This window comes from Uranotaenia lowii, chromosome 3, assembly GCF_029784155.1.
Source record: "Uranotaenia lowii strain MFRU-FL chromosome 3, ASM2978415v1, whole genome shotgun sequence".
In the NCBI taxonomy this organism is placed as follows: domain Eukaryota; kingdom Metazoa; phylum Arthropoda; class Insecta; order Diptera; family Culicidae; genus Uranotaenia; species Uranotaenia lowii.
The window spans coordinates 308,845,732-308,872,015 of record NC_073693.1 but is presented as its reverse complement, the minus strand read 5'-3'; the positions used below and the strand labels follow the sequence as shown (position 1 = coordinate 308,872,015).

General features: G+C 42.2%; 4 protein-coding genes across 6 annotated transcripts in view; 2 read left to right on the top strand and 2 right to left on the bottom strand.

Annotated features, from left to right (window-relative positions):
• Window positions 1-26,284, top strand: part of LOC129756339 (location of vulva defective 1) — a 760,372-nt gene that overhangs the window by 73,193 nt on the left and 660,895 nt on the right. The gene's annotated exons all lie outside the window — the stretch shown is intronic.
• LOC129756340 (lamin-B receptor-like) lies at window positions 747-13,413 on the bottom strand. 2 transcript variants are annotated; one of them, XM_055753199.1, is made up of 3 exons: window positions 13,181-13,413; window positions 10,999-12,745; window positions 747-1,205 (listed from the first exon to the last, which is right to left on the bottom strand). In XM_055753199.1, exons 2-3 carry the CDS (start codon window positions 12,734-12,736, stop codon window positions 919-921), a joined length of 2,025 nt encoding a protein of 674 aa, XP_055609174.1. In that variant the 5' UTR covers window positions 12,737-12,745; window positions 13,181-13,413; the 3' UTR covers window positions 747-918. The 2 variants fall into 2 exon arrangements, with proteins under 2 accessions (XP_055609174.1, XP_055609175.1); XM_055753200.1 differs by lacking the exon at window positions 13,181-13,413 and adding an exon at window positions 12,811-13,027.
• On the bottom strand, window positions 18,661-24,860 carry LOC129753712 (ERI1 exoribonuclease 2-like). The gene is made up of 3 exons (XM_055749557.1): window positions 24,763-24,860; window positions 24,195-24,705; window positions 18,661-18,816 (listed from the first exon to the last, which is right to left on the bottom strand). Exons 1-3 carry the CDS (start codon window positions 24,783-24,785, stop codon window positions 18,661-18,663), a joined length of 690 nt encoding a protein of 229 aa, XP_055605532.1. The 5' UTR covers window positions 24,786-24,860.
• On the top strand, window positions 18,940-21,857 carry LOC129756342 (uncharacterized protein K02A2.6-like). Its single transcript, XM_055753201.1, has 3 exons — window positions 18,940-19,112; window positions 19,638-20,141; window positions 20,207-21,857. Exons 2-3 carry the CDS (start codon window positions 19,638-19,640, stop codon window positions 21,605-21,607), a joined length of 1,905 nt encoding a protein of 634 aa, XP_055609176.1. The 5' UTR covers window positions 18,940-19,112; the 3' UTR covers window positions 21,608-21,857.

Sequence of the window (26,284 nt, the reverse complement as noted above, 5' to 3'; positions counted from 1 at the left end):
TTCCCATCCCAATCGATAGGATCAGTGGGAAAGCGTTGAGTAATTCTGTTTTCACAAGAAGTGTGCTCCAAGTGCGGTCGAACTAAAATCTCCCTTGGAGAAAAACAAACATCTTAAGAAAAAAAATTAAATAGTACAGCTCTTAGCGCACTCGCAAAAAAAAAATAGAGGAGGGAAACTATTTTAGTAGCAAGAAAATACGGGGTGAGAAATGCTGTCTGTTGTTTGAGAAAATAATTGTAGATTGTGGTGTCTTTTGTTTCCTTTAATTTAATGTTGTGTTCTCCAAATTCACTGAATTTAAGCTGTTCATCAGTGCTTCTAATATTACGCTATATTTCACTTAAGTCCAATTTGTACAGTCAATATTGTAAAATTGCCCTTATTTGCAAGATGTTTTTAAAAATTGTTGTTCAAGATGTCAATTTTGCTTACAGTAAACCATCTTAAAAATAAATTTTCGTTACTTTGTTTTGTTTCCAAAAATTATATAGATTCTTCTATAAAGAGTGGCCATGCGAATATTGCTAATAAATGTTCATTTTTTGCCTTAATGTTAGAATGCGTTGCGAAAATGCTATCCATAAAGAAAAGATTGAAGTGGTTTAATCAAAATGGTTGAATTTTCTATCTTACTTCTAACATGAAATATTCGATAAATTTGTTCAAATCTGTGTTTGAATGTCACTCGCCAACTCTAGAACTAGTCAAAAGTCACACATTTCAACACGATCGCCTGGCTTCAATTTAATTGTTTTTTTTTAGTTGCTTTAAACCATCATTCATTAGCGTTTAGAATAGTGCTCTCAAAAGCATATCATAATCGCGTCTTTTCTGGAGCAACGAGAAAATTGTTCTTTATACAAATAATGCTTTGTATTCGATTCTCTCCGGTCTGTTTTAGCCTTTCAACCTGCTTTAATACACCTTTGGGATCAGCATGTACCGGACAGTGGTGCAGTAGCGTTGCCAGGCCGAGTTGTACTTCTTGGCGTTCCGTTCGTTAACCCGATGAGCCCGGTGCACCAGCAGGATCACGGTGAAGAGCACGGCCAATAGCGGAGGCCAGGCAAAGCGCCAGTAGAGCAGGGGCAACAGAGCCACATTTTGCAGGATATCACCGACGTAGTTGGGCTGACGGATTCGCCCCCAAAGCTTAGCCACCAGTAGCCGACGACCCTGGAAGGTGGGCAGCGTTTCCAAATCTGTGGAAAATAAAAAAAAAACCGTGTTTGAACTCTGTGTTTTGAGAAGGACAACTATCAAACCTAAACAATATTTTTTAAAGGAATTTCAAATAATATGTTGGTATGTTATATGATCGAAGTAATGATTTCTTGAACACCACCAGTTCGGACGCACAAAGAGCATCAGTTGATTAGCGCGCAGCATACCAACGGAACATATCGGTATCACGGACCGGCTCTAGCGCCTGCATATCATTTAATTACTATTCTATCATCACCCTCTGCGCTTTGCTCGACAACAGCAACGCACAAAACGAACAACGGGAGGAACAGAAAGAGATTCTACACACAACACCCAGGCTGGGCTGCGCGCGCTTTTTTTTCAAGCATGAAAGTCAAAAGAGAGGACGTAATAAACCAGCTACCTAGCTGGCTAGCTACATAGATAGACAACAACCTGACTTTGGGGAGCGAGAGAACACGTTTTTAAACATTGCACATTCCTTTCGTGCTTCTACAACAAACGTGGTCCACATTCTACCACCTCTAGCGAACGTAGCGCTTCGTTCGCATGAGATTGGCCCCGTCAGGTGTGCGCATTTGGAGCAGGTCGTACGAGGCAACAAAACATTTTATGTTGTTGGGAGTTGAAGGCCTCGTTCATTTGTGTTGAATCACAAAGCGATATGCGTTTAAAAATTGTTAAAAAAAACCTAATGTTTCCCTATTTCTTAAAAAAATTATCAACTGAGAAGTTCGTTTGACAAACATTCTGGGTTTTAACGTTTCGACCGTTTCGACAGACAGGCAAATCACTGCCGGTAGTTTAGTACGTCAGAGAAAATAGAAAAATACATGCGACAACCAACGTAGGAAATCGTTCCATCTTTCTCCCCATTTATCGATACGTTTTTTTTTCTTTCCCCTCGTGCGAGAGGTTATTAACATTCCGATGCAAAACAAAAACAATGTCTGGCCGAGCCCTTCCTTTCCTTATCGCCAATGCAAAAAGGGAAACGAGGGCTGGGGCTCGAATTGTTCGCGTGCATCATCAGCAGCAAGCCAATCACTCGAAGGAGTGTCACTGTTGTCTTTTCGATTGCAGGCCGATCAATTCAGTTCAAGGGTTCAAGTAAAGAACAGAAAAGTGTGGCTGTGACTCTGTTAATATTTTATTAATTCACAATTTTAAACTACGTTTATAATGCAAACCACCGTTGAAGATTTTTTTATGAAAATTTTAAAAACACCTCACAGACGAACATTTTTAGAGGAAAACATATAAATGCGGAAATATGAAGCCTTCTAATTTACACATATAAACGAGTAAAATAAAAAAGGGGAACTCTGAAGCTCCATGTATTATAAAAGGTGTTGAATAGAATTTGTGTTATGGGAGTTCAAATGCTTAAATTTAAAAATGCGTACAGTTGTAATTTGTTTTAACATTCTGTCATTATTGAAAAAAGAAACAAGGAAATCTAAGCTTATTCGGGTCATATGGCGAATTCGTGTACCTGCCAATGAAATGATTGACGATTTTGACGATCCGGGAGCATTAAAACTTTTTTTTTTCTACAGCTGTTACATTTTAACAAGTTTATATGGATTTGTTTTTACCTAATCGAAAGAACCTGCTCGAGACAGTGAGATCCAGTACTTTTTCAGTCACTAGTAGTGTACCACAAGGGAGTCACCGAGGACCCCTTTTTTCATAACTGTTATTAACGAGTTGTCTTACCCAGGTTCAAGAAATGTTGTCACAATTTGTATCAACACGTTGGCTGGCAAATGGTGGATAATGTGCAACACGAGGCCCCATAGTGTTCATATCACCTCTTATTCACAATTCTTATCTCTACCTCCCCGCGGTGCCGGCTGGGATGCAAGTAACCTAAGCGGAGATCGGGTACCCAACCCCGGTGGATGCTTTGGTCGCATGCAGACTGAAAAGATGGCCGCACGCGTCTGTTCCCCATTTATGAAATGCGGCTCTCGCCAGCTAAGTCCAAGATGGCAGCCCCAACCTACTGTTCCCGATTTATAAAATTGTTACGGAATCTGGAAGAAATGACCGACCTGGAACTTTGGCAACGACTTATAGCATGAAAACACGGATACGAATTGGAACTTGGAACGTTTTAACCCTTGCCCAACCAGGCAAGCTGGCTCAACTTGCTAGAGAAGCTAGCCGCCTCAAGCTTGAAATTCTGGGACTCAGCGAAGTCCATTGGCATAACGCTGGAGAAAACAAGACGCAGTACTTGCTTTACTCTGGCAAACGGACACGCTAATTGGGAACGAGGAGTTGGTTTCCTGTTAAGCCCGCAGGCCCATGCGGCCCTCATTAGATGGGAACCGATAAACGAAAGAATAATCGTAGCCAGATTTAGAACACGGGTTTGAAACCATACAATGGTCCAGTGTTATGCGCCAACTGAAGTTACCGATTTGCAGGAGAAAAAGCAGTTTTACAGTCAACTGAACAGCGTGGTAGAGAAAATTCCGAAGGGTGACATTCAAATCCATTTGGGCGACTTCAACGCAAAGATTGGCTCCGACTATCAGGACCTTGAGCGCATCATGGGGCGCCATGGCCTAGGACAGATGAGCAAAAACGGAGAGCTGTTTGTAGAATTTTGTGACAACAACAACATGGTGATCGTTGGATCGCTCTTTCCCCATCGACCAGCACATAAGGTCACTTGGGTATCTCGAGATGGCCGAACAGAAAATCAAATTGACCACATCTGCATCAGCCGAAAATGGAGAAGGAGTCTTCTTGATGTCCGCAACAAACGAAGCGCAGACATTGCATCTGACCATCACCTCGTCCTTGGCGAGATACGACTGAGAGTTGCGCGTGCCCAACGGCGCGAAGAGAAAGTCGGGTGTCGATACGACCCGGTTGGAGAACCCAGAGGTGAAAAGGGCATACGTTGAACAGCTAGAGTGTGGAATCAAGAATGCCTTTATCACGACGTGCCATGGTACTCTCGGTAAAGCTTGTTGAAGAAGATGTGAATGGATGTCGGATTAAACTTGGAGGATGGTCGATGATCGGAGAAAGGCGAAAGTCGGAATTGAGCAGGCATGTACTGGGTCAGCCAAAGCAGCCGCCCGCTTACGATATGCGGAGCTGGAAGAGGCAGTTAAACGAGCTTGTAGACGAGATAAGAGAGCCTGGACAAACGCCCTAGCCGAAGAGGGAGAAAGACCCGCCGCCAATGGAGATATCCGATTACTTTATGACATTTCTCGCCGCCTTAGTGGTGCAAGGATTAATGCTAGAATGCCGCTAGATGACCGAGCAGGTCAGTTATTGACCGATCGAACAGATCAGCTCAAACGAAGGACTGAGCACTTCAAATAACTTTTCCGAGTCACGAATAGCGATGGCCAACAGAACCCGCAGCTTGAAGCGCCAACAGTAAGTCGCATAAATGGCGTTAACTCGGAAGCGCCCTCGCTGGCTAAAATAGAAGCGGCAATCAAAGACATGATATCCAACAAAGCGCCTGGGATCGATTGCACCCTTACTGAAATGCTGAAAGCCGACCCTTGTCAGCACAAATGTTGCACCGTTTTTTTGCTGACATTTGGGATACTGCAACACAATGTTCCGAAAATCGCTCCAAAAAAACTATCAGGATTCGTTTCTAGCTAGAAAATGTCTTCTTTGATTACTGCGATACGCACGTGGTTAAGGTTAAGGTTGTACTGAGTGCAACATTCCCGACCGACTGGATGCAGGGTATCCTCGTAAAGGTTCCGAAGAAAGGAGACCTGACCGAGTGCGGTAGCTGAGGCATAACATTGATCTGTACAACCCTCAAAGTACTCTGCAAAGTGATCCTGGACAGGATCCAGGAGAACATCGACGCTACACTCCGACGGCAACAAGCTAGAGTCCGATCCGGACGATCATGTGTGGACAACATCACAACGCTACGAATCATATTGGAACAATACAACGACTTCCAGGACTCTCTTCTGCTAATGTTCGTCGATTTCGAAAAAGCATTTGACCGACTTAACTATGAAAACATCTGGGCGTCTTTAAGGCAACGAGGAGTTTCTCTGGGACCATCTCATCGAAGCACAGTACGAGGCATTTTCGTGCAAGGTCTTGCACGACGGTGTCTTGTCCGAACCAATCCCAGTAACTGCTGGAGTGAGACAGGGATGTATCTTATCACCGCTACTTTTTCTAATCGTGATGGATGAGATTCTGACTGGATCGATCGAATCGATCGGAATCCTTAATGGAGCAAAAGATCTTGACCTGGCAGACGATATTGTTTTGCTCGCCTAAACACAACCGGATATGCAGAGCAAACTCCACGACCTCACCGAAAGCTCCAAGACAGCAGGTCTCAAAGTCAATGTCGGAAAAACCAAGTCGATGGAGATCAACACGGGAAACTTCTCCAGTTTCTTGGTAACTGGGCACTAGGTTGAGTAAGTGGAGTGCTTCCAGTTTCTTGGTAACCAGATAATGCCTGATGGTGATACCAAGAAAGACATCGAAACCCGGATCAGAAAAGCCCGATTTGCATTGCTCCAGAACATCTGGAACATACGTCAGATATTGGCACGAATAGCCTTATAGGTGTTAAGTGTCACTAATAAAGAAAAAAAAAAAAAAATACGTCAGATATCTCTACGAACGAAAATTCGAATCTTTAATAAAAAGTCAAATCCGTTTTGCTGTACGGGCGCTAAACTTGGTGCACATATGCGGTAACGACGCAAAAACGCAAGTATTTGTAAACCGCTGCCTACGGAATATCATCCGCGCTTGGTGGCCTGGCAACTGGATCTCAAATAAGGAACTGCATCGCCGGTGTCATCAAAGGGCGCTAGAATTCGAGATTCGGGAACGTAAGTGGAGATGGATTGGGCTCACGCTGCGAAAAGATGAGAACGAGATTTGCAGAGATATGCTTGAATGGAATCCAGAAAGACATCGAAGAAAAGGCAGACCCAGAAACTCGTGGCGACGAAGAACTGTCGACGAGTCTTGACTGGGACCAAGTGGAGACGCTGGTTCCGGATCGTAAACAGTGGAGGTCTTTTACCACGGCCCTATGCACCGGAGGATCGGCGCGGGATCATTAATTTATGTAAGTACATTGAGGACCGCGAAGAAGGAGAAGTAGGCGTTGAGCAAAGGCAAACGCACGCGTTTTTTTTTCGCTCGTAAAAATTTTCGGAAATTTGTGTTTTTTGGTGATAAATACGAAAATGTGTTAAAAGGATCATAACCGAAATATGACTAAAAAAGGCTAGAATTCAGTATAAGCATGACCAGCTCGAAAGTGAATTGTTAGCGCTTCTTTGGTGTTTAATTTGTACTGTCTGGAGCTCTGCTGGGAACCGGACCCCAACAATTGTGAAGGAAACTCTGGTTGGAGTTTTACTTTTTAGTGTTGTGGTTGAAAATGGGAAACCAATTTTAATTTAAAAATTGACACGGGTGCTAAGAGTGAATAAATCAATTTGTGCTGTGTGGTTGAAAGAAGAATTTTAAACAGGATCTTGAAAGAACAGGTTTAGATCTTTTCATAGTCGGTTATCTTAACAACTATGGAACCTAGGTGACGTATGTGTTACAGCGTACCTACTGTGATTTGGAAAAATGAAAACACGTTGTGCTACGTAGGAAAGTGGGCTTGTTACAAGGAATCGCTTATAAAAAAAAGTTTCCAGTCCAAGTCCATATTGGCTCTAAAAGGCAAAATATGTTTGGTGTGGTTTGGGTGAAAATAATTCATACCATCAGTGAAGTGTTTTTGCCGTTTTCCCCCACATGTGATGCTTTTTATGCTGCTGCACCGCAATTAATCTTGATTTTCAAATGGAAAATGTGTTCTTTGAAAAACAACTGAGGGTTGAATATTGAAGCCCCTCAAAGCTAAGTGTCCTTGAGAATTGTCATGTATCCATTTTGAAAATTTTTTGAAGGTTCTTAGTAGATCACTTACAAAAATGAAGTGGGAATTTTTCAATTGTGGTTCGAAGAAACTTGATTTTATTACAAAAAAATATTTACTTAAATATATGTTAAATGAAATGAAATTTTTTAAAGAACCTCTCGAGCTCTAAACAGACCTCGAAAGGTTTTGTGAAGTAATCATATTTTCTGTTTCTCTTTTTATTTTCAAGAGCGAGTAAAGGCGCTATATCCTTGGTCGATGACCAGAAATGATTGAACACAGAAATCCATAACAGTTCAAGCAAAATAACAGCTAAACCATTTCCAATACTTTAATTTATTACAATCATTTCTGCAAAATGCTCCTATTCATAAGTTTTGTGATTTCTGTGTACAAAATAAGTCATTTCCAGCCACTCAGAAAAGTCCAATCGATTGACGAAGCTACTTTACATTTCACATGGTTTCTTCATCAAGGAGCATTTATCTTAGCATGCTTCCAACGATACTGCCCATTTGAAACGGTCCTACGCCGTTTGGCCTAAAGTCATTTGGCATAAAGCCGTTTGGCATAACGTCGTTTGGCATAAAAGTCGTTTGGCATAATGGTCATTTGGCATAATGGCCGTTTGGCATAATGGTCATTTGGCATAATGGCTGTTTGGCATAATGGCCGTTTGGCATAAAAATATAAACATTCATAAGGTAACATAAAATGTTGCTAAAAATTAAAATACATAAGTTTTTTTTTCAATTTACCGATTTTCTAGGTTTAATCAAATCCATAGGAAGGCCCCGTGTTTCTAGGTTTACCCAAAGCTAGGGACAATCCCCTAGCCCGGTCCGCAACGCGAAGCGTAAGGACCATACTTAATTTTAGTTCGAACGCGAAGCGTGAGGAGGCTGACTCGAAATTTTGATCCATTATTTTAGGATGGCCCCGTCTTCCAAAGTTTATTCAAAGCCCTAGGAAGGCCCCGTGTTTCTAGGTTTACCCAAAGCTAGGGACAATCCCCTAGCCCGGTCCGCAACGCGAAGCGTAAGGACCATACTTAATTTTAGTTCGAACGCGAAGCGTGAGGAGGCTTACTCGAAATTTTGATCCATCATTTTATGCCAAACGGCCATTATGCCAAATGACCATTATGCCAAACGTCCATTATGCCAAACGACCATTATGCCAAATGGCCATTATGCCAAACGGCTTTATGCCAAACGACTTTTATGCCAAACGCCGTTATGCCAAACGGCTTTATGCCAAATGACTTTATGCCAATCGGTATTTTTTTTTTTTATTAGTTGATTTACCCAGTTAGTTAATTTACCCAGGTGGTAAATCCTTTTTACGGATTGCATTCCAAGGCACGGCGAGCTGCCAATCGGTATACAATCTTTGAAACGTATGGTACTGGTGGTCCACGTTTCTTCTTGTTCCTGTGTTCCAGATGTCTCTGCGTTCTCGGCTCCATGGTAGGCCCAACCACTTTGATCATTTTAATGTTTTAATGTTAAAATGAGTAAAAACATAAACAAAGAAAAGAGGAATAATAAAACACTTTATTATTCTGTGGGACTCAGACATAAGTTCTGGCTATGGAAGTACGATTAGAGTACATTGAGGACCGCGGAGAAATCTAATCCCGAAAGCATCGAAATTGACTATTTGCTTGACTACTTTCATGCAATACTTCGCGAGGCACGAGCAGTTATGTCAATTAAATTTATTGTTTTTCAATGCCAAAAGACATACCCCTGTTTAACAGCTAATAACTTTTTTGCCTGATAAGATACAAAGTTACGGTCCTGGATAAAGTTATTCCGCGAAAAATGTTCAATAGCAACCCGCAGTACGTGGCGCCAACAGTAAAACGCATTGATGACGTCAACTAGGACACGCTTTCCTTAGCTGAGATAGCAGCGGTAATCAAAGATATCAGTCTAACAAAGCACATGGAATCGATTGCATTCCTGATGAGTCCGCAGTCCGCAGTCCGTGGCGTAGAGGATAGCATTCCAGTCTTCTAAGCCAACGGTCGTGAGATCAAATCCCGGTCACGGCATACATAGTACACTTTCTGTGGGTTGGTGGTTTTAGCATTTGTAAGATGCTAGCCATTATATCCTCGAAAGATGTACGCTTAGAGTTAAGTGAAAGGAATCTCTTCGAGGAAACATTAAGTTTCATTGAGATCCTGTATGTGTTATTGTTCGTTTTTTTTAATGTATCGTCATAAACTGTTTGGTAGCCGTCTACTAAAAAGAACATACCGTCATAAACTATCGAAAGTAGAAGGCACGGCGACCTAACGTCTGGACTAGATCCTTCCGTAAAATTAAAGCTGTCGAACTGTCGAGACTTTTCAGGTACAAAAAAAAGTAAGCGAAATTTGTGGAGTTCCTAGCTATAGGTAGACGAGCTCAAGATGATAATCGCCGACAATTAGCTAAGAGCTTGATTGGCAAGAACAATAACAAAAATGAACACATGTCTATGGAAAGAACAATCGTGAGGGCGGGTAGTACCTAATGACTTTCAGACGAGACGAATCTTGTGGGTCTAGTCGACCACAAAAAGCAATTCATTCAAACTAGTCTAAATCGATTTTGCCTTACTAAATCGATAGAACGCTTATATTCAGAGGCCGACTGAAATTGAAAAACGATTTTTTGGTAGATGTCAAATCACTTTTCAATGCTTTTGCATACAGTTTGTTTAATTTACGAACGCCAGCATCGATAGAAAAAATCACTTCGATAGAAAAAATCAATTTACGAACACGCCGTTAATAAGGTTTAAACCAATTATTAAAGAAACAGTCCTATCCAATGTTTACAAAGAAACATTTCAACTCATTTTTTTCAACGATTTTTCTGTTATACGGATATATCTTTTTTTTTAACTTGTTGTTGTGACTGTGAGTGAACTTCTGTGTCTGTTGTCGAAGAAAGCAAATCGGTATCGAATTTTGAATACGGCGAATGCGCCAACTGTAAACAAATCCAGATAATCACATAAATGCGTTAAACTCTTTATTTTACATCCGAAAATATGATCTCCTTTTAATTTTTCTTATTTAAATGAAGTTAAATTTAATTTTTTAAATAAGGCGAATAGCTTTTTTTATGAGTGTGTAATCCCACAGTTCATTCGCCCATTTCCCCTCAAAATTTCGTCGCGAACAAAAGGGCCAATAGTTATTTCGAGATGGAAAAAGGGCATTGAAGTTTTTGAAATTTGTTTTCCCAGGACGAGGAGAAGCACAAATCAGCATTTATAAGATCTTTGAATGTGCTAATGTGTTAATGTGATCACTTGGACCCGCTTTCAAGCCGAAATTTGCTTAAATATCGCTTCTTTAATGAGTTATCCAAAATGCGAACAGTCATTCTGCAATTCAAAAGGGCGCTCCAATTTGGCGAATGAACAAAATGAGAAAGCACAGTCTGTGGTAAAAGGGCCCACAGTTGTATTTTTTATTTTTTTTAAGTAATTAGTACAGAAAAGCTATATTTATCGATCGGGTGATGAAATTAAATCTATTTGAAAGGATTTTAGCGTCTTATTTGGGAAAATGATTGTACGCAGCTAAATAGGAAATTGATTTTATTTTCTGAAACTTAGAATGCGTTTTTCTCAAAACAAAGGTCTTGGCGTGTATGCCCTTTTCAAAATTCGATACCGAAATGATATTTTTTATGTAGAGATGGAATACAACATTTCTCTGAAATCATGTGAAAATGTGTGTCTATTGACAAATCTTGATCGATCAAACCTTTGCTCAGCAACAGCATTTTTTAAAACCAACTCAAATATATTCCAAACAAAACTCCTCCCAAAAACATTTCAAATAGTAAATAAAAAGTTCAACTTACCGATAAATTTCTCGCCCAGTGGGTTCAACCGGTACAGATGCTTCAACCGTTGGCTAGATCGTTTGACGAAGAGTCCGACCAGGGCTAGAAGGGCAACGGTGGCCAGGGCCCACACCGGAACTTCCGTTAGCTTGTGGGCCGAGATGTATTTCGGGAGCAGCGTCAGGGTGAAGGGGAAGATGGCATAGCGCAGCAACAAACCGGAACCGAAGCCTTCGTTTTGCAGATCGAACGAAAAGGTTAGGTGGTGTTCGTAGGCTAGGAGATCCAGTAGGTACAGGATGGTGAGCGAAGCGGCGACCACCGAGGCCGGAACGAATTCGAGGTTCTTGAGGGTGAAGGTGACTTTTTCGAGAAGTGTTAGCGGTTCTTCAGCATCAGGTAGGGCCGGGAAGTGGAGATTACGGTACAGGATGATGGAGTTGAATACCAGGGCCAAGATAATCGAGATGTGATAGTGGACCAGTTTAAGGTTCAGATGGTTGAAGGTGAGGGGATTGATTTCTCTACCGATGAAGAAGTCCGGTAGGAATTTGTTGGACTTGGCGTAAGGATTGTGGTTGGCTTGTGGAACATAGCGAGATTTGATGAAGGCAAGGGTGGCGGTTATTAGCGCATAGACAAGACTTATGACCAACAGTTGGTTGTAGCCTTTGCTGATTGTTGAGATCAGAGGGTACTTGTAGCAATATTCGGCTACGAAGATTACGAGTCCGGTGAAAACGGCACAAGTTAGACCGGTGAAGGTGAAACTTTGCTGGCCCCGAATTTCATCGACGATTTTCACGGCTTTGCCGATGGGGAGTGCGGTCACGGCTGCTATACCCCATGTAAACAGCAGAAAGATGACTCCGATTTCCCGGTTGAAGTATGTCGAAAGGCTTTTGAATTCATCCAAATTAGCGGGTATTTTGAAGGAGCAATCCCGATGGGTGGCTCCGGAGCAGAAATGGTTGGTAAAGAATATGAAGGCCGGTACCAGGAGCAGGGCTGCAACTGCTCCCCAGGTTCCCCCGAATTCTTTGAGCTCTTGCAGTTGTTTGGTCGCACTTCGCCGGGCGTAAGATTTTTCTCCAAGTAGCCCATTGTCGTCCTTGCGGAAACTCTGGAATTCAATTTCTTCGTGATCGGAGAATTCCTGGGAGTCGTTGGCCACACTAACGGAACGGGAACCGGTGATACGACTGCGCTCGGTAGAGGTCACAATCGACCGTTGGCTGGTGTTTGGAGTTATGCTCTTAGCGGGGGAACCTTTTTTCGAAAGCTCCTCGGCTTCGTCTAGGATTATTGAGAGATTTTTATCTCGCAAAACCCGTTTGGAAGGAGGACTTTTGTCTCGCTGTTCCGAAGTTTTGCTCCTTGTTGTACGTCTGGGTTCATCCGGTGATACCTTCGTTGGTTTTGGGGCGGGTTTCCGTCCTGGAGATTTTCTCGAGGGTGATGCCTTTCTAGCAGGACTTGCTTTCCGGGCGGGTGATGCTTTTCTAGCCGGTGATGCCTTCCTGGCCGGCGAGGCTCTCCTAGCAGGAGATTGTTTCCTGGGTCGTCCGGGTGATGCCTTTCTTGCGGGTGATGTCTTTCTCGCGGGTGACGGTTTCCTGGCTGGGGGCGAAGGAGACCGGTTACGGACTGCCACCGATTTGCGACCCCGTTTGGCCAACTCAGCCGGTCCTGGAACTGCGGTAGCCGTTGTCCCCGTTCCGGTGGGAGCACCCCGTGTTGCTCGACGACTTTCCATTACTCCAACCTGCGGACCACAAAAAAAGGTCACCAAAAATAAGAAAACAACGGAGTAAATGAAACCAGTTTTACTGGCGATCTCGGAAACCAAAAATAGCACCAAGCTGAAGCCAAAAACGAGGTTATCTCCTAGATTTTCTTCTCGGAGGCCAAACTCTACCAGAAACTATTATTGTCTGTTCGCGCTATTTTTTTTTGTTTTTGGTCCCACTTCCACACTAAACAGTTTAAACACTGGCACTTGCTGATAGTGTGAAAATTTAGCAAAATTCCTCTCGCTCTCGTCGTTTCGATTTCACGTTTTGCTACGAAATCTTTCCCACCATCGCCAAATCATAACGGAATACAATGGAAGAGGAACGAGAAAAACGCGCGTCTCTTCCAAAACAATTACTCGGTACTAGTTTTCACCTAAATATTCACTCAAATCCGTAATACTTACCACTAAACTCGATGGTACTCGAACTCAGCTTAACTTCGCGCACAGTTTGATTACGGTTACAGATGTCTTCCTCGTTTAAAACGACGTAAATCGGCAGATTTTCTTTCACTTCACTCAAATCCCAAGCGTCAAATCGAAAAAGACGCCATCAATGAAAATGTATGCTGCTGATGTGTATGCGTTAAACCACCGACGACGGGCCAGCCAGATATGCTGCTTGCTTTCTGCTGGGGGAGTTGGCTGGTTTCTTTCCGCAGCAGAGAGGGCAGTTATCAACAGGAGAAAACACTAGCACTATATGGCGAAAAGGTTTAATATTGAAATGATTTTTTTTTTAAATTTGTACTTTAAAATCAATTATTTAGCATCATTGAGAAAAACTTTTATTAGTTGTAACATAAAAAATATAGATTTTCTAAAAAACTGTCCAAGATTGAAGAAAAATGAATTTCTGAGAAACAAAAGTTGAGTTTTTACGCCCTTTCGGTTTCGTTGTGAGAGAATAATGCAGTGCCCAGGGTTGCCAACTATTTTTCACAAAAGTCTGGAAGATTTTTTAAAAATGTCTGGAAATTTCTGCAAATATCTGGACACCTAAGTTTTGAAGGTGGCGACCTTTTTTCTGGTCCCCAGATCTCAATGTTACAATAGTATTTTTCTGTCACTATACCAGTCACGTGCTCCGTCTGAGTCTCAATTTAACATACGTCTTCAAAGCATTTGCCAAGGTTTCGAACCCTTATTGAATTCATAGTTCATAGGTTCTACTAATCATTTCCCCAGGGTGGCCACTCGAAATCCATTTTGGATTTCCGGCATTTTTCCCGACTTTTTTCCGCATGTTAACATGAAATTCCCGATTTTGTAAAGCAGGAAACAAAACAAAAATCCGAATATTTATTTTTGAAACCACCTACCTAGACCTAGATTTCTAAGATTTGCCTTTGTTTTTATATTTTTTCAAAAATCGTCCTGAATTGCCCGACCATGTAGAAACGTGTGATGGAAAGTATGGTATTTTTAAGTAAAAAATCATCGTTCTTTGAAACTACTATTTTGAAGATATTTTGCTCAAATTCGACCTTCATATAATTCAATATCAAATAAGCAATTTCAAATTGCTTAGCACCTGCTTTGACACGTTTTGTTCCAGATTTCACAGGATCCAAATATCTTTGGTAACCAACGCCCTAGCAGCGACAAGTCATCTGATGTCCTTTTAATTCTTTGAGACATTTTGAATTTCAGAGAAACCCCTACCTGAAAAAGGCCTCGTAATACATCATATGGTAATATCATCTGATTGGAAATGATCGACTCAAAAAATCAGGGGTATTACAATGGAACAAATATAAGGAAAATGAAATAATCGCTCTTGGTTTTATAATTAAAAACTCTCTGGAGTATTCGACCGAATATTCGTTTGGTCGAATAGTTCAAAAGGTCAATATTCGGTATTTGGCCGTTGACAGGTTGTTTTCCCTTTTTTTTTTTTTGTTTTAATAGGACTAGACATCTCTCGAGTGAGTATAACGAGCATGCTGGATTAACGATTTCGTTACGGTTATTCCCGTTGTTCAATGAAGCAAGTTAAAACTAGTCAAAACCGATCCAACAAGGTAGGAGGATCCATTTCGACCTGGTAGAAATCGGTCGAAGCCAATCGGAAAGAGATTGATGATCAACTGTGAATCAATTTTTACTTGTTTCGTCTTTTTCGTTCAAACTTCATTGAACAGACTTTCACCGAGCCAAAAATTCCCGACTTTTCGGGAGAAATTCCCGGCTTTTTCCTGCTTTTTTCCCGGTGGATTCCAAATCCCGTCTTTTTCCCGCATTTCCCGAATGGGTGGCCACCCTGTTTCCTGCCATATTACACCATGACAAAATTGAATTTTCATAGAATCTTAGAACAATTTATGTCCAAACACAAAAGTCTGGAATTGTCTGGAAGAAATGCCAAAAGTCTGGAAGTCTGGATACCTAAAAAAATGTCTGGCAAAAGTCCAAAAAGTCTGGAAGATCCAGACAAAATCTGGAAGGTTGACATCACTGGCAGTGCCCGTTATTTTGTTGACAGTGGCATTTTTGTTCCGTTATGTTGGTAGAAATGCGGAAGGGTTGCCATTTCCTTCGTGCTGATGTTCTGAAACTTTATTTACAAATCGGAACAGCTTATTTTTGGGCCTTTTGGCTGCAAAATCAAGTTAATTAATATAATTAAATTATAATAAATTAAATTTTATTTTATTTTTCCATCATTCACTAAAAGTCCACTTCAAACATTGAGCATTTCGCTTCCTTAGTTTTGACTTTCGGAACGTCATCGTTGGTATTGAATATGAGATTTTATATGACGACATTAAGTTCAATTATTGATTGACAGCAACACTGTAAACACTACCTGCATGCAAGGGATTGAAATACTTGTATGCAATTCCTCTGGACGCGCCATGCATCTGGAACAGAAAATTCTATTGTCTACATTCAGGCGTTAAAGCCTCGCTGGGTCTTGATGTGCTTAAGTGTATACCTATTTTTTTCCCAATAAGGAATCGGTACTTCGGTACGATTATAGATGGCAGTGAATCTAAATTCTTTGATATTAACTTTTTTTTGTTACGGATGATACCAAAAGCCATCTTTATTTGTCGTATTCGTTTAACTTTGGGTTGTCAAGTTTCCCATGATTAAATTGGTTCCCGATTTTATGCAGTGGCCCAACTTGGAGCTTAAAAAGACAGTCTCTAACGTAAAAAGTAAGACTGACAGAGAAGCAGGTGAGCAAAACTAAAAACTTGCAAAAATGTTAAATAGTTGCGTTAGTCTGCCTTTTAGTTTGATTTTTATCCACATTATTAACAGGTTAATCTTGCCTGCCAAAGTTTTTAGCTCATATGATACAGTCAAGTGAAAAATATTGATGAAAACGTAGGTAAGTGTAAGTACCTAAAGTTATGAGAAGTTTACCTGTATGCGTTTTGGCTAGCCTGTTTAATACAAATCTAGAGTTAGTTTTGATTAGGTCGTATGAACCAATATAACCAAAATTGAGTTTTTGACTGCAAAGGATTGATAAAAACGTATAATATCGTTACCTTTGCACAGGCCTTAAATATCTCACAGAACGGGAGCCTGTAGCAGTCCGCATGTTCGAAAATTCAACATTTACTCTCCGCCTTAAAGTAGGCCCAGTTTGTCCGCCCCTCGATCGATCTCGAACATAATATCGATTCGCGCGATCGACGGTTTGAGCAATGCGGTTCGATACGCTGAGGAGACGTTCATACATTCTCCCGCGAGGTGTTGAATTGTTTTAGTTAGAACCAATTAGCTACTGCGATTCTAATGCATCTGCCGAAATTCTTATCTCTTGAGATAATCTCATAGAACTCTCAGGGATTATGAACTTCCGCCGAGGGCGTTCGTAGCAAGATCACCTTCCCTGTTCTGAGAGCTCAAGGAGACGATCAAACGTTTCTTGAGTGTGATCGGCAGTGGAAGTGCGCGTGGGCCGAGATTGATTGGGTCCGAATTTTGGTAAATTGAAGTGCGGTCAGAACCTTCAATTATAATTAAATTATTATTCGTATGTTTAGGTATATAAGCTAGGGAAGTTGCGTGCCTAGATAGTTAGAGCGTGTGATTCGTTGCATCATAAAAACTGCAGGTAAATTGTGCGTGTGAGAATAAATCGTGCGTTGTTTTAATTTCTTTGTGTCGAAGAAGGCACAGCACATTTTTCCCACCAGAAGCGGATCAATCCATGGATCACGCAGCACTCCGCTGCTTAATTTTCCCGCCACACCAGGAACACCCGACGTTCAGACCCGTCTGAAGCGAGGCGCTCCGTCAACATCGCGTCTCGGGGGAGTGCCGGGAACTCCACGTGGCCGTGTGGGCCAACAGTTGTCACAGCCAACCAATTACCAACCCAAGTGCTGTTCAAGGTCAAGGCAAGGCAGCACAGCGTCGGTCGTCGACCTTTGACCGCAGGTCAAACGACACTTGACAACTCGTTTGTCGAGTTTCATCATCGCTGAATGTTAGCCAACACCTTCAGCGGGCGCTAAATCACCAGCCAGCACCTAACATCATCGGTGGTCGCCAAAATCGCCATCGAGGTCGCCGAATACTCGCCAGCCAGCATTCCGAGAGCATGATGACTCATCACCGCTAAGGAGTCATCATTCAACATCGCCAACGCTCTCATCTTCGTCCAGCAAGGAACAGGATCGCAGCATTCGGTGAGCCCATTCTAATTGGAGAGCTTTAATGTTCAACAAAGGGGTCATCCATATTTAAAGATCCATGTTGAATTATGTTTAATGCTAGCCGACGGTTAACATAGTCCCGTCACGAATGTAAAGCCAGAAGTGAGGTCGAAATTCCCGTGCCTTTGTTTAGGGAAACCCCTCTGGAAACATAAAAGCCCGGGCGCGACAAGCTATTACTGTATTTGTTTTCTCCACTCGTGGAGTGTTCCACCGTACCCGATAAAAACAAACACAAATCGTCGCCAGTGTATTGCTATCTCACTCACTCACACGCTCTCTCGCAACACTGGCAAAATTATCGGTGGGCCACCGTCCGTAAGCAGAACTCCGACAGGTCAAAACCAGTGCAACACCGTCCGAATAAACAAACAGTTTGACAGCACCTAGTGGTGCACCAGTGCAACACTAGTGCAACACTCGGCATAAACAAATACGGTATATGTTGCTATAAGCTTGTCGCCAAAGCACGCACGATTTATAAGGATACCTTTAGGCGTTTTATTTAATGTTGCACGCAAGTAGGATTAGATAGATTTAAAATGCCATAATCGAAGACCGTAGGAAATAAAATCTATGAATTGTAATAGTAAGTAGTGATTCGCTTTCGTTATTGATTGAAGAATTTGACCATACTGGGGTAGTCTGGGGAGGACCTGGGGGTTTCATGCGCAAATAAGCTGTCCTTTACAATCGGGGAATGGGAGGTCGTTAGCTCAGTGATGAGATTGCCAGGTATGGGCGATCTATAACTGAGTTTTTCTAAGGATTTTATGTTGATTGGTAGCAATTTCGTCATAATGTGTTAGTTTCGTCGCATTTTGGGTTAGCTATTTGGAAAGCCCTATCTGATCCGGTCCTTAATCACTTCTAAGGACAATTTATGGACTCGCCCTTAGCGGAGTCTCACCGGGCATATTAAACCGTGGCATACGATCTCCTAACGGAGTGGCGCTTAAGTCGTACGCCAGTAAGGGATCGGTCAGTGGCGGCTACAAGCCACCTTTAAAATAAAAATCCAGAAAAACTATAGGTTTTTTTTTGTTTATAATTGAAATGAGATTTAGGTACATTTACAGATTACAGGTTACATTTTTAAAGAGAAAGGTTTTTTCTCAATTTCTTCAATAATCTAAGCATGTATTCACTTATACAAGCTACTAATTAAACAAAAAGATAAGGTAAGATAACAAGGTAATAATCAAATCATCCCAAGAAGGGTAGGGCACCATCTTGGCCCATCCGCATTATCAGCCGGGCCAGATTTTTTGCATCGTCAAGTCCACAGTGTTCTTTACCTTCGAATTGTAGACCCCTCTGGGCTAATGCTTCCGGGAAACTCGACTGCCGATGGTAAAAAATCTGGATGGAGTGAGAAACATTCGTATCAATAAAACTCTAAGCATAAGTATCAACTGAAACGCACCTGTAGTGTATTGACTATTATTCAGGATTGGAATAGTTCTCTGCACACCTTGCCATATCTACCTTGTATTATGTCATATTGCTACCACCAGCATATACACATACCTTGGCTTGCTGACGGGCGAGCTGTCAGGTAGCCCGCCACTCGATCGGGGATTAAGTTGCAGACTGCGAAGAAGGACGGACGCGAATCTTACAACTGGCGACGATTGGAAAAATCGAGGAAATTAGAGGTAAATATACAACTCGTGGAAAACTCTTCTTGTGAGGAAGGGGAGGAAAACTTTAGCTAGAAAAGTGAGCTACTGGTGGCGGCTTGAATAGTGTGTTTAAACGCGAGAATCAAGTAGGATTTTCCGTGGGTCGAACTTTGCGAGAACCAAAGTGGTTCTCATGGCGTTGGCGGGAATCATAAGGATTCCCCCTGTATGAATAGCGAGAATTTCTTAGAATTCTCCTGGGGGCAAAGTTCGAGAGAATGTGGAATTCTCAAGGAGTAAGCGGAAATCTTGGGATTTCCCTGAAGTTGATTCCGAATCGGAAGGATTCAGATTGTATGACGGGACGCAAAGCTTGATGTTCAAGAGTGAGGTTATGTCAAAGAAAACTTTGCTCTGTCCAGGATATTCCCAAGCATGTTTTCTTTCCCTCCAGGCGTCATATTCGGGGTTAATTCACGTTGGAATTAATCGGAGTTAGATTCACATTTACAAGTAAATGAATGTGTTGAGAGTAAAGTTTTGTTTTTGTCATTCCAGATGGAGGAATCGCGAGCTGTTCCACCCTTTCGTTGCGATAGGATCGAAACGGGAAAGCTTGCTCGGGAGTGGAAAGCGTGGAAAGAGTCCCTAGAGTGTTACTTTGCTGCCTATGACATAACCGATCAAAAGGTTATGCGTGCGAAGTTGCTCCACCTGGGCGGCACTGCCTTGCAGTCGGTTTTCAAGAACCTTAAAGACCACGACCACGTCCCACTAGTAGCACTTGTTCCACGATGGTACGATGTGGCGGTGGAGAAACTCGATGAATTTTTCGAGCCACGGCATCAAAGTACCTCCGAGCGCAGAAAGCTCCGGCTGATGAAGCAGAACCCTGGTGAGAGGTTTGCGGACTATATCATCCGACTCAAGCAGCAAACTGCCGAATGCGGATTTGAGAAATACGGAGCCGAGATCGAAGAAGTTTTGAAGGACATTTATCTTACCGACGCTGTGGTCGAAGGATGCTCTTCGAATGAAGTACGCAGGATGATTTTGCTAAAGGTTTGTTGCTGATGTTTTTTTTATGAGTCAGACTGGTTTAATAGATAGGTTTTTTTGTATTAAAGGATTTACCCTTCGCGGACATTGAAGCGATTGGTATGACCCAAGAAAGTGTGGATCAGCAGATGGTTGAGATTACTTCGACCCAGTCGGCATCTCGCTCAGGAGAGAAAATATTTAGCGTTCACCCACAATCTCGGGACCGCCGTGCAGCTCCCAGGAATGACACCAACACCACGTGGCAGATGAAGACATGTTTCAATTGTGGCCGTACTGGACATTTTTCAACTGCTTCAAAATGCCCAGCTCGCGGGAAAGAATGCCGCAACTGTAAAACACACGGCCATTTCGAGAAGCAATGTCGTAAACGAAAGTTGCTGCACACAGGACCCTCGGAGAGGAAGCAGGTTCGGGTGATTGAAACCGTCAGCACGGACAACGCTCTACGTGTCGAGCCACTTGAGAATGAATACAAAGAAAACTCTACGCCGGATAAGGTGTACTACGCCTTTTACTCTGGTAACGAGTCCAATGTGCTTACCTGCGTCGTCGGTGGTATCCCAACGCAGATGTTGGTTGATTCTGGCGCTGATGCCAACTTGATTAGTGAGGTGGCGTGGACGAAAATGAAAAAGGACAACGTTGCGGTGTACTCTTCAATGAAAGGAAGCAATCGGGTGCTGCGGGCGTATGGAAGCAACAATCCTTTGACCATTTTGGGATCCTTCGTTGCAGATATATCAGTGGGTGTTAAGACCGTTCAAGCTGAATTTCTCGTCGTTAAAGGCGGTCAACGGTGCCTTCTCGGGGACTTGACGGCAAAGCAACTTGAAGTGTTGCATGTTGGACTGCCCGTTAATCGTGTCGAGATTGCTGCGCGTCCATTCGGAAAGATCAAGGGAATCAAGGCTTACATTCACATGGACCCCGAAGCTGTTCCTGTATTTCAACCTATGCGCCGGATCCCTTTGCCGTTGGAGGAGGCTGTCGCCAAGAAAATTGATGAATTACTGAAGCGTGATATCATCGAGGTCAAAAAGGGTCCCACCAGCTGGGTATCTCCTCTGGTTGTCGTAGGAAAAGCAAACGGCGAACCGCGATTGTGCGTTGATCTTCGGCGAGTGAACGAGGCCGTTCTCCGCGAGCATCACCCGATGCCGGTCGTTGAGGACTACATTGCGCGATTGGGAAGAGGATCTGTTTGGAGCAAGCTAGATATTCGTGAGGCGTTTCTGCAAATCGAACTAGCAGAAGATTCTCGAGACGTTACAACTTTTATGACTAACCGTGGACTATTCCGCTTTAAGCGATTGCCGTTTGGCTTGGTAACGGCACCAGAGCTTTTCCAAAAAGCTATGGACGAGATGTTGGCAGACTGTAGCGGAACCTATTGGTACATCGATGACATCATCGTCGAGGGAAAGGACGTCGAAGAACACGATGATCGTCTGGAGAAGGTACATTGATCTGCAGATTATTTGATAAAGCTTTATTTCTTGTTTCTTTTCAATTCTTATATAAAATAAACTAAATTTCTCGAACTTAACTCCTATCGTTATGAAATAAATATAACTGGGTCTTAGTAAGTGTTTTGTTTCTAGGTTCTTTCTAGATTGAAGGATAGGGAAGTTGAGCTCAAATGGGAAAAATGTCAACTGCGCGTGGACGAATTGGAATTCTTGGGGTATCACATCTCCAAACAGGGAATTAGGCCTTCCGAGGCGAAAGTAGCAGCCCTAATGTCATTCCGCGAGCCTCAGAATGAAGCAGAGGTACGTAGCTTTCTCGGCTTAGCAAATTATCTGAACAGATTTATCCCACACCTTGCTACTATTGATGAACCGTTGCGAAAACTTTTGGTCAAGAGTACTAAATTCGAATGGGGTACTAGAGAATCCGATTCTTTTCAATCAATCAAAACTGCATTGAGTAACGTGAGTATCTTAGGATTCTATCGAGTAGAAGACCATACAGCTGTTGTTGCCGATGCCAGCCCTTCTGGGCTAGGAGCTGTTCTACTCCAATTCGACCATGAAAATAAGCCACGCGTCATCAGCTTTTCATCCAAATCCTTAACAGAAACCGAACGACGGTACTGTCAAACTGAGAAGGAAGCGTTAGCCGTCGTTTGGAGCGTGGAACGCTTCCAGTACTATCTACTTGGAAAGAAGTTCGACATTATGACTGACTGTAAGGTTCTTGAACTTCTGTTTTCTAAGCGCTCAAGACCTTGCGCACGCATAGAACGCTGGGTCCTGCGACTGCAAACATTCGACTACAACATCGTACATGTCTCTGGTGATAAAAACATAGCTGATCCTCTGTCTCGCTTAGCTGTCCAAGAGCCGAAACCTTTCGATACTGCGGAGGAAATATTCGTTCGTGAAGTAGCCATGCAATCAGCTAATTGTGCAGCACTTACATGGAACGAAATATTGAAGGCTTCAGAGGCCGACAACGATATTCTTGAGGTTTTAGATATTCTGAAGGATGGCAATCTACAGAACTTGCCTGTAGAGTATAGGGTAGTTGCCAATGAGTTGTGCAGCTTCCAAGGAGTGCTGCTACGAAGCGACCGAATCGTTATACCTGTTTCATTGAGGGAAAAAGTACTAACAACAGCTCACGAAGGCCATCCCGGTATCGTGATGATGAAGGGTCACCTGAGATCCAACGTGTGGTGGCCCAAAATGGACCAGGCAGTGGAACGATTCGTCAAGCGCTGCAGAGGCTGTGCATTAGTTGCTGCACCAGAACCACCAGAGCCAATGAATCGTAGTCGTCTTCCTACATCCCCTTGGCAAACTCTTGCGCTGGATTTTTTAGGTCCATTACCTGAGGGACAACACTTGTTGGTTGTAGTTGACTGCTACAGCCGGTACATGGAGGTAGTTGAAATGGAAACAACGACTACGAAAGATGTTATGCGGGAGTTAATGATCATGTTTAGTCGGTATGGCATTCCATCCTTCTTGAAGGCTGATAACGCGCCACAGATTAGTTCGGATTGTGAGGAATTTCGGGAGTTTTGTTCGACTAACGGAATTAAGCTGCTGAACACCATACCCTACTGGCCTCAATCCAACGGAGAGGTAGAAAGGCAAAATCGGTCGATTTTAAAACGCCTTCGTATCTCACAGGAACTCGGGAAGGATTGGAGAAACGAGCTACGGCTGTATTTACTAACATATCATTCCTCCAAGCATCCAACCACAGGAAAATCTCCAGGAGAGTTGATGTTTGGACGTCCGATCAAAAGCAAACTACCGACCATTTCAAACTTTCCTGAAGACGGAGAAGTGCGCGAGAGAGATGCTCTCGTCAAAGAAAAGGGGAGAGAGTATAGTGACAGAAAGCGGCATGCAAAAGAAAGCGATATACGACAGGGGGATGTTGTACTCGCTAAACGGATGCGCAAAGCGAATAAATTGGACACAGAGTTTTCGAACGAAGAGTTCGTAGTTCAGCGTAAAGAGGGGACTGATACCCTTATACAGTCAAAGCTCACTGGTAAACAATACAGGCGTAGTTCGGCGCACCTGAAGAAGATCGAGGACCAAGAAACCATACAGGAGACTCACAGCGATGAACTACGAGATGTTCCGGATCTTATGCCGGCAACGGCTCAACATGAATCCGGACCTATGACGGAAACAGAAAACACACCATCGGAGACAGCATCTTCCCTAAGACCTTCAACTACACGACGAAGGAATGCACCGTCGAAGTACCAAGACTATGTTCCGCATTGATTTTCTGATTTTGAAACATTATTAAATAAATCTCTTATCGTTAAACTATTTTGCATTTTTATTTCAAAGGAGGGATTGTAGTGTATTGACTATTATTCAGGATTGGAATAGTTCTCTGCACACCTTGCCATATCTACCTTGTATTATGTCATATTGCTACCACCAGCATATACACATACCTTGGCTTGCTGACGGGCGAGCTGTCAGGTAGCCCGCCACTCGATCGGGGATTAAGTTGCAGACTGCGAAGAAGGACGGACGCGAATCTTACAGCACCCTATAAATGCCCCTAGTCCCTTACATCAATCCATTGACCAAAGTAAGCTGGTTTATTGATCGCTTTTCGCCAGCATTCGTTGTTCAAACATGCCCCCAAGTCCCAATCGCTCCACGTGGCAAACGCAACGTTCACTGCCGGATTTTTCTGGTTGCTTTTGGGAAGCACCAAGCCTCGTTTTGGCAAGATTTGGTTGAGCCATTTGTCGAACAGCAGCAAGCAGGTGGTAAGCGGAACACCTGCATTTACTTGATCCTGCCCGATTCCGGTTAGATCAATGCAGTATCGACTAAGTTGAGGATTTTCTTCCGGTTTCACGTACTGCTGAAATTTTTCCTCGAGGTGGCCGGTGTTTAAATTTAGCAGCACGGCTGGAAATTCTATGATTTCTTGATTTTTACGCATAGCTCTAGCAACTTTTGGCCAACATGTGGCTTCGAAATCAATCACCACCAGATATCGTAGTTTTGATTGGGAGAATTTGTAAGAAGATGACAACTGTGGATACCAATATCGGTTTTGCTGACGACTGCCTCTGGAAGTTAAAAACATTCATATTTCGTAACAAAACTAGGTATCCAACCATACTTACACATCATACGATCGAATATTCATTTCGACGTACTAAGAAACTATAATGCACTTGTAACCGAAAACGCTGGGAATAAAACTGAACTGATTTGTTTGAGTGTTAACAAAAAATAAAAGTTTTATTTTCCTAACAAACGAAGAATTCATGGAAACGGTAACTGTGGGAGGGATTCGCAATGCTTACTATATGTTCAACTTTTTTCTTCTTCTTGAACCAACGCTTCCAGCAATGTGGCACATTTTCACTCGACCAGCCAAACCGTTTTAAATTCTTCTTACTCAATGCAAAAAACCTTCTAAGTTTGAAATTTTTATTTTAAGAAATTATTCCTTTGCATTGAATACATTTTTTTTTGGTTGAAAGAAAATTTACTTTGTTTCCAAATAAAAATGCAATTGAACAAATGTTTTTGAATCAAAGAATTTGTTTAAAATCAAAGTCCAAAATTATTCGATTCAAAAAATTAATTCTTTCTTTCAAAAATTATTTATTTGAAACACAACCATAATTCATTGATTCAAAGAAAACAAGAGATTGAATCGAGAAAATGAATTTTTTGAATCAAAGTCAGTTTTGTTTTGTTTCAATATCCAAGTTTTCTCTGCGTGATGATAAGATAATAATAAGATAAGATAATCATAAAAAGTTAAATGTAAGCTTTCCTCTTCCCTTCCTATATTCCCAATTCTATCCTCCTACTGCTAGAAAAGAATTGTTTCACATAGAAAAATTTCTCGCATTGAAATACCATCCCATGCCAAATTTGGTTTTGTTTGCGAAGTAAATTCTTGAGTTATGCATAAACTTGAAAGGAAGTACCATCAAGTCACCATTCACCGCCCAGACACCATTTACCGCCCAAAATCACACTTTTGTTTGTATTTTGAAAAAAACTGGGATGTTTCCTCCAAAAATAAGACCTGTGTTCTGTGTCGGCATCATTGTTCGACCGTTTCACTGAAAAAACATCATTTAATTATGCTAACTATAGCCAGGAATAAAATGTTTGGTTTTTGGTTTCCGGGAAAATTGTTGAATTCGAAGCCTGTTAGCGAACTAATACCGTATTTGTTTTCACCACCCGAAAGTGTTGCACCTTCCAGGCTGAAAACGAGCATGAATCGAGTTTCGCACCCACCTTTGTTGGTGTACGTGAAATCGGCAGTGTCAACAGAAAACATCAAGCTGTCAAAAATCCATTACAGCTGGTATTTGTTTTCGTTTGACTTCGAAAATTGAAATGAAATTTACTTTAGTTGATCATTATCTTTTAAATAATATGAAAATTTTAGCATGAATTTATATGTTGAATTGTGAAGATTTCAGATTTATTTTGCTTGGTAGATTCGCCTCTGGCTCTGATGATAACTGCAATACCAGCTGATTTTGGGTGGTCTATGTTTGCTGCTGCTAGACTGCAGTTACCCCAGCTTGAAGGTTCCGGTATTTTGAACGTTTATTCCTCCCAAATACCTCGAGTACCTATTTCCGTTTTCAGATGACAAAAGAAAAATTCTTGGAA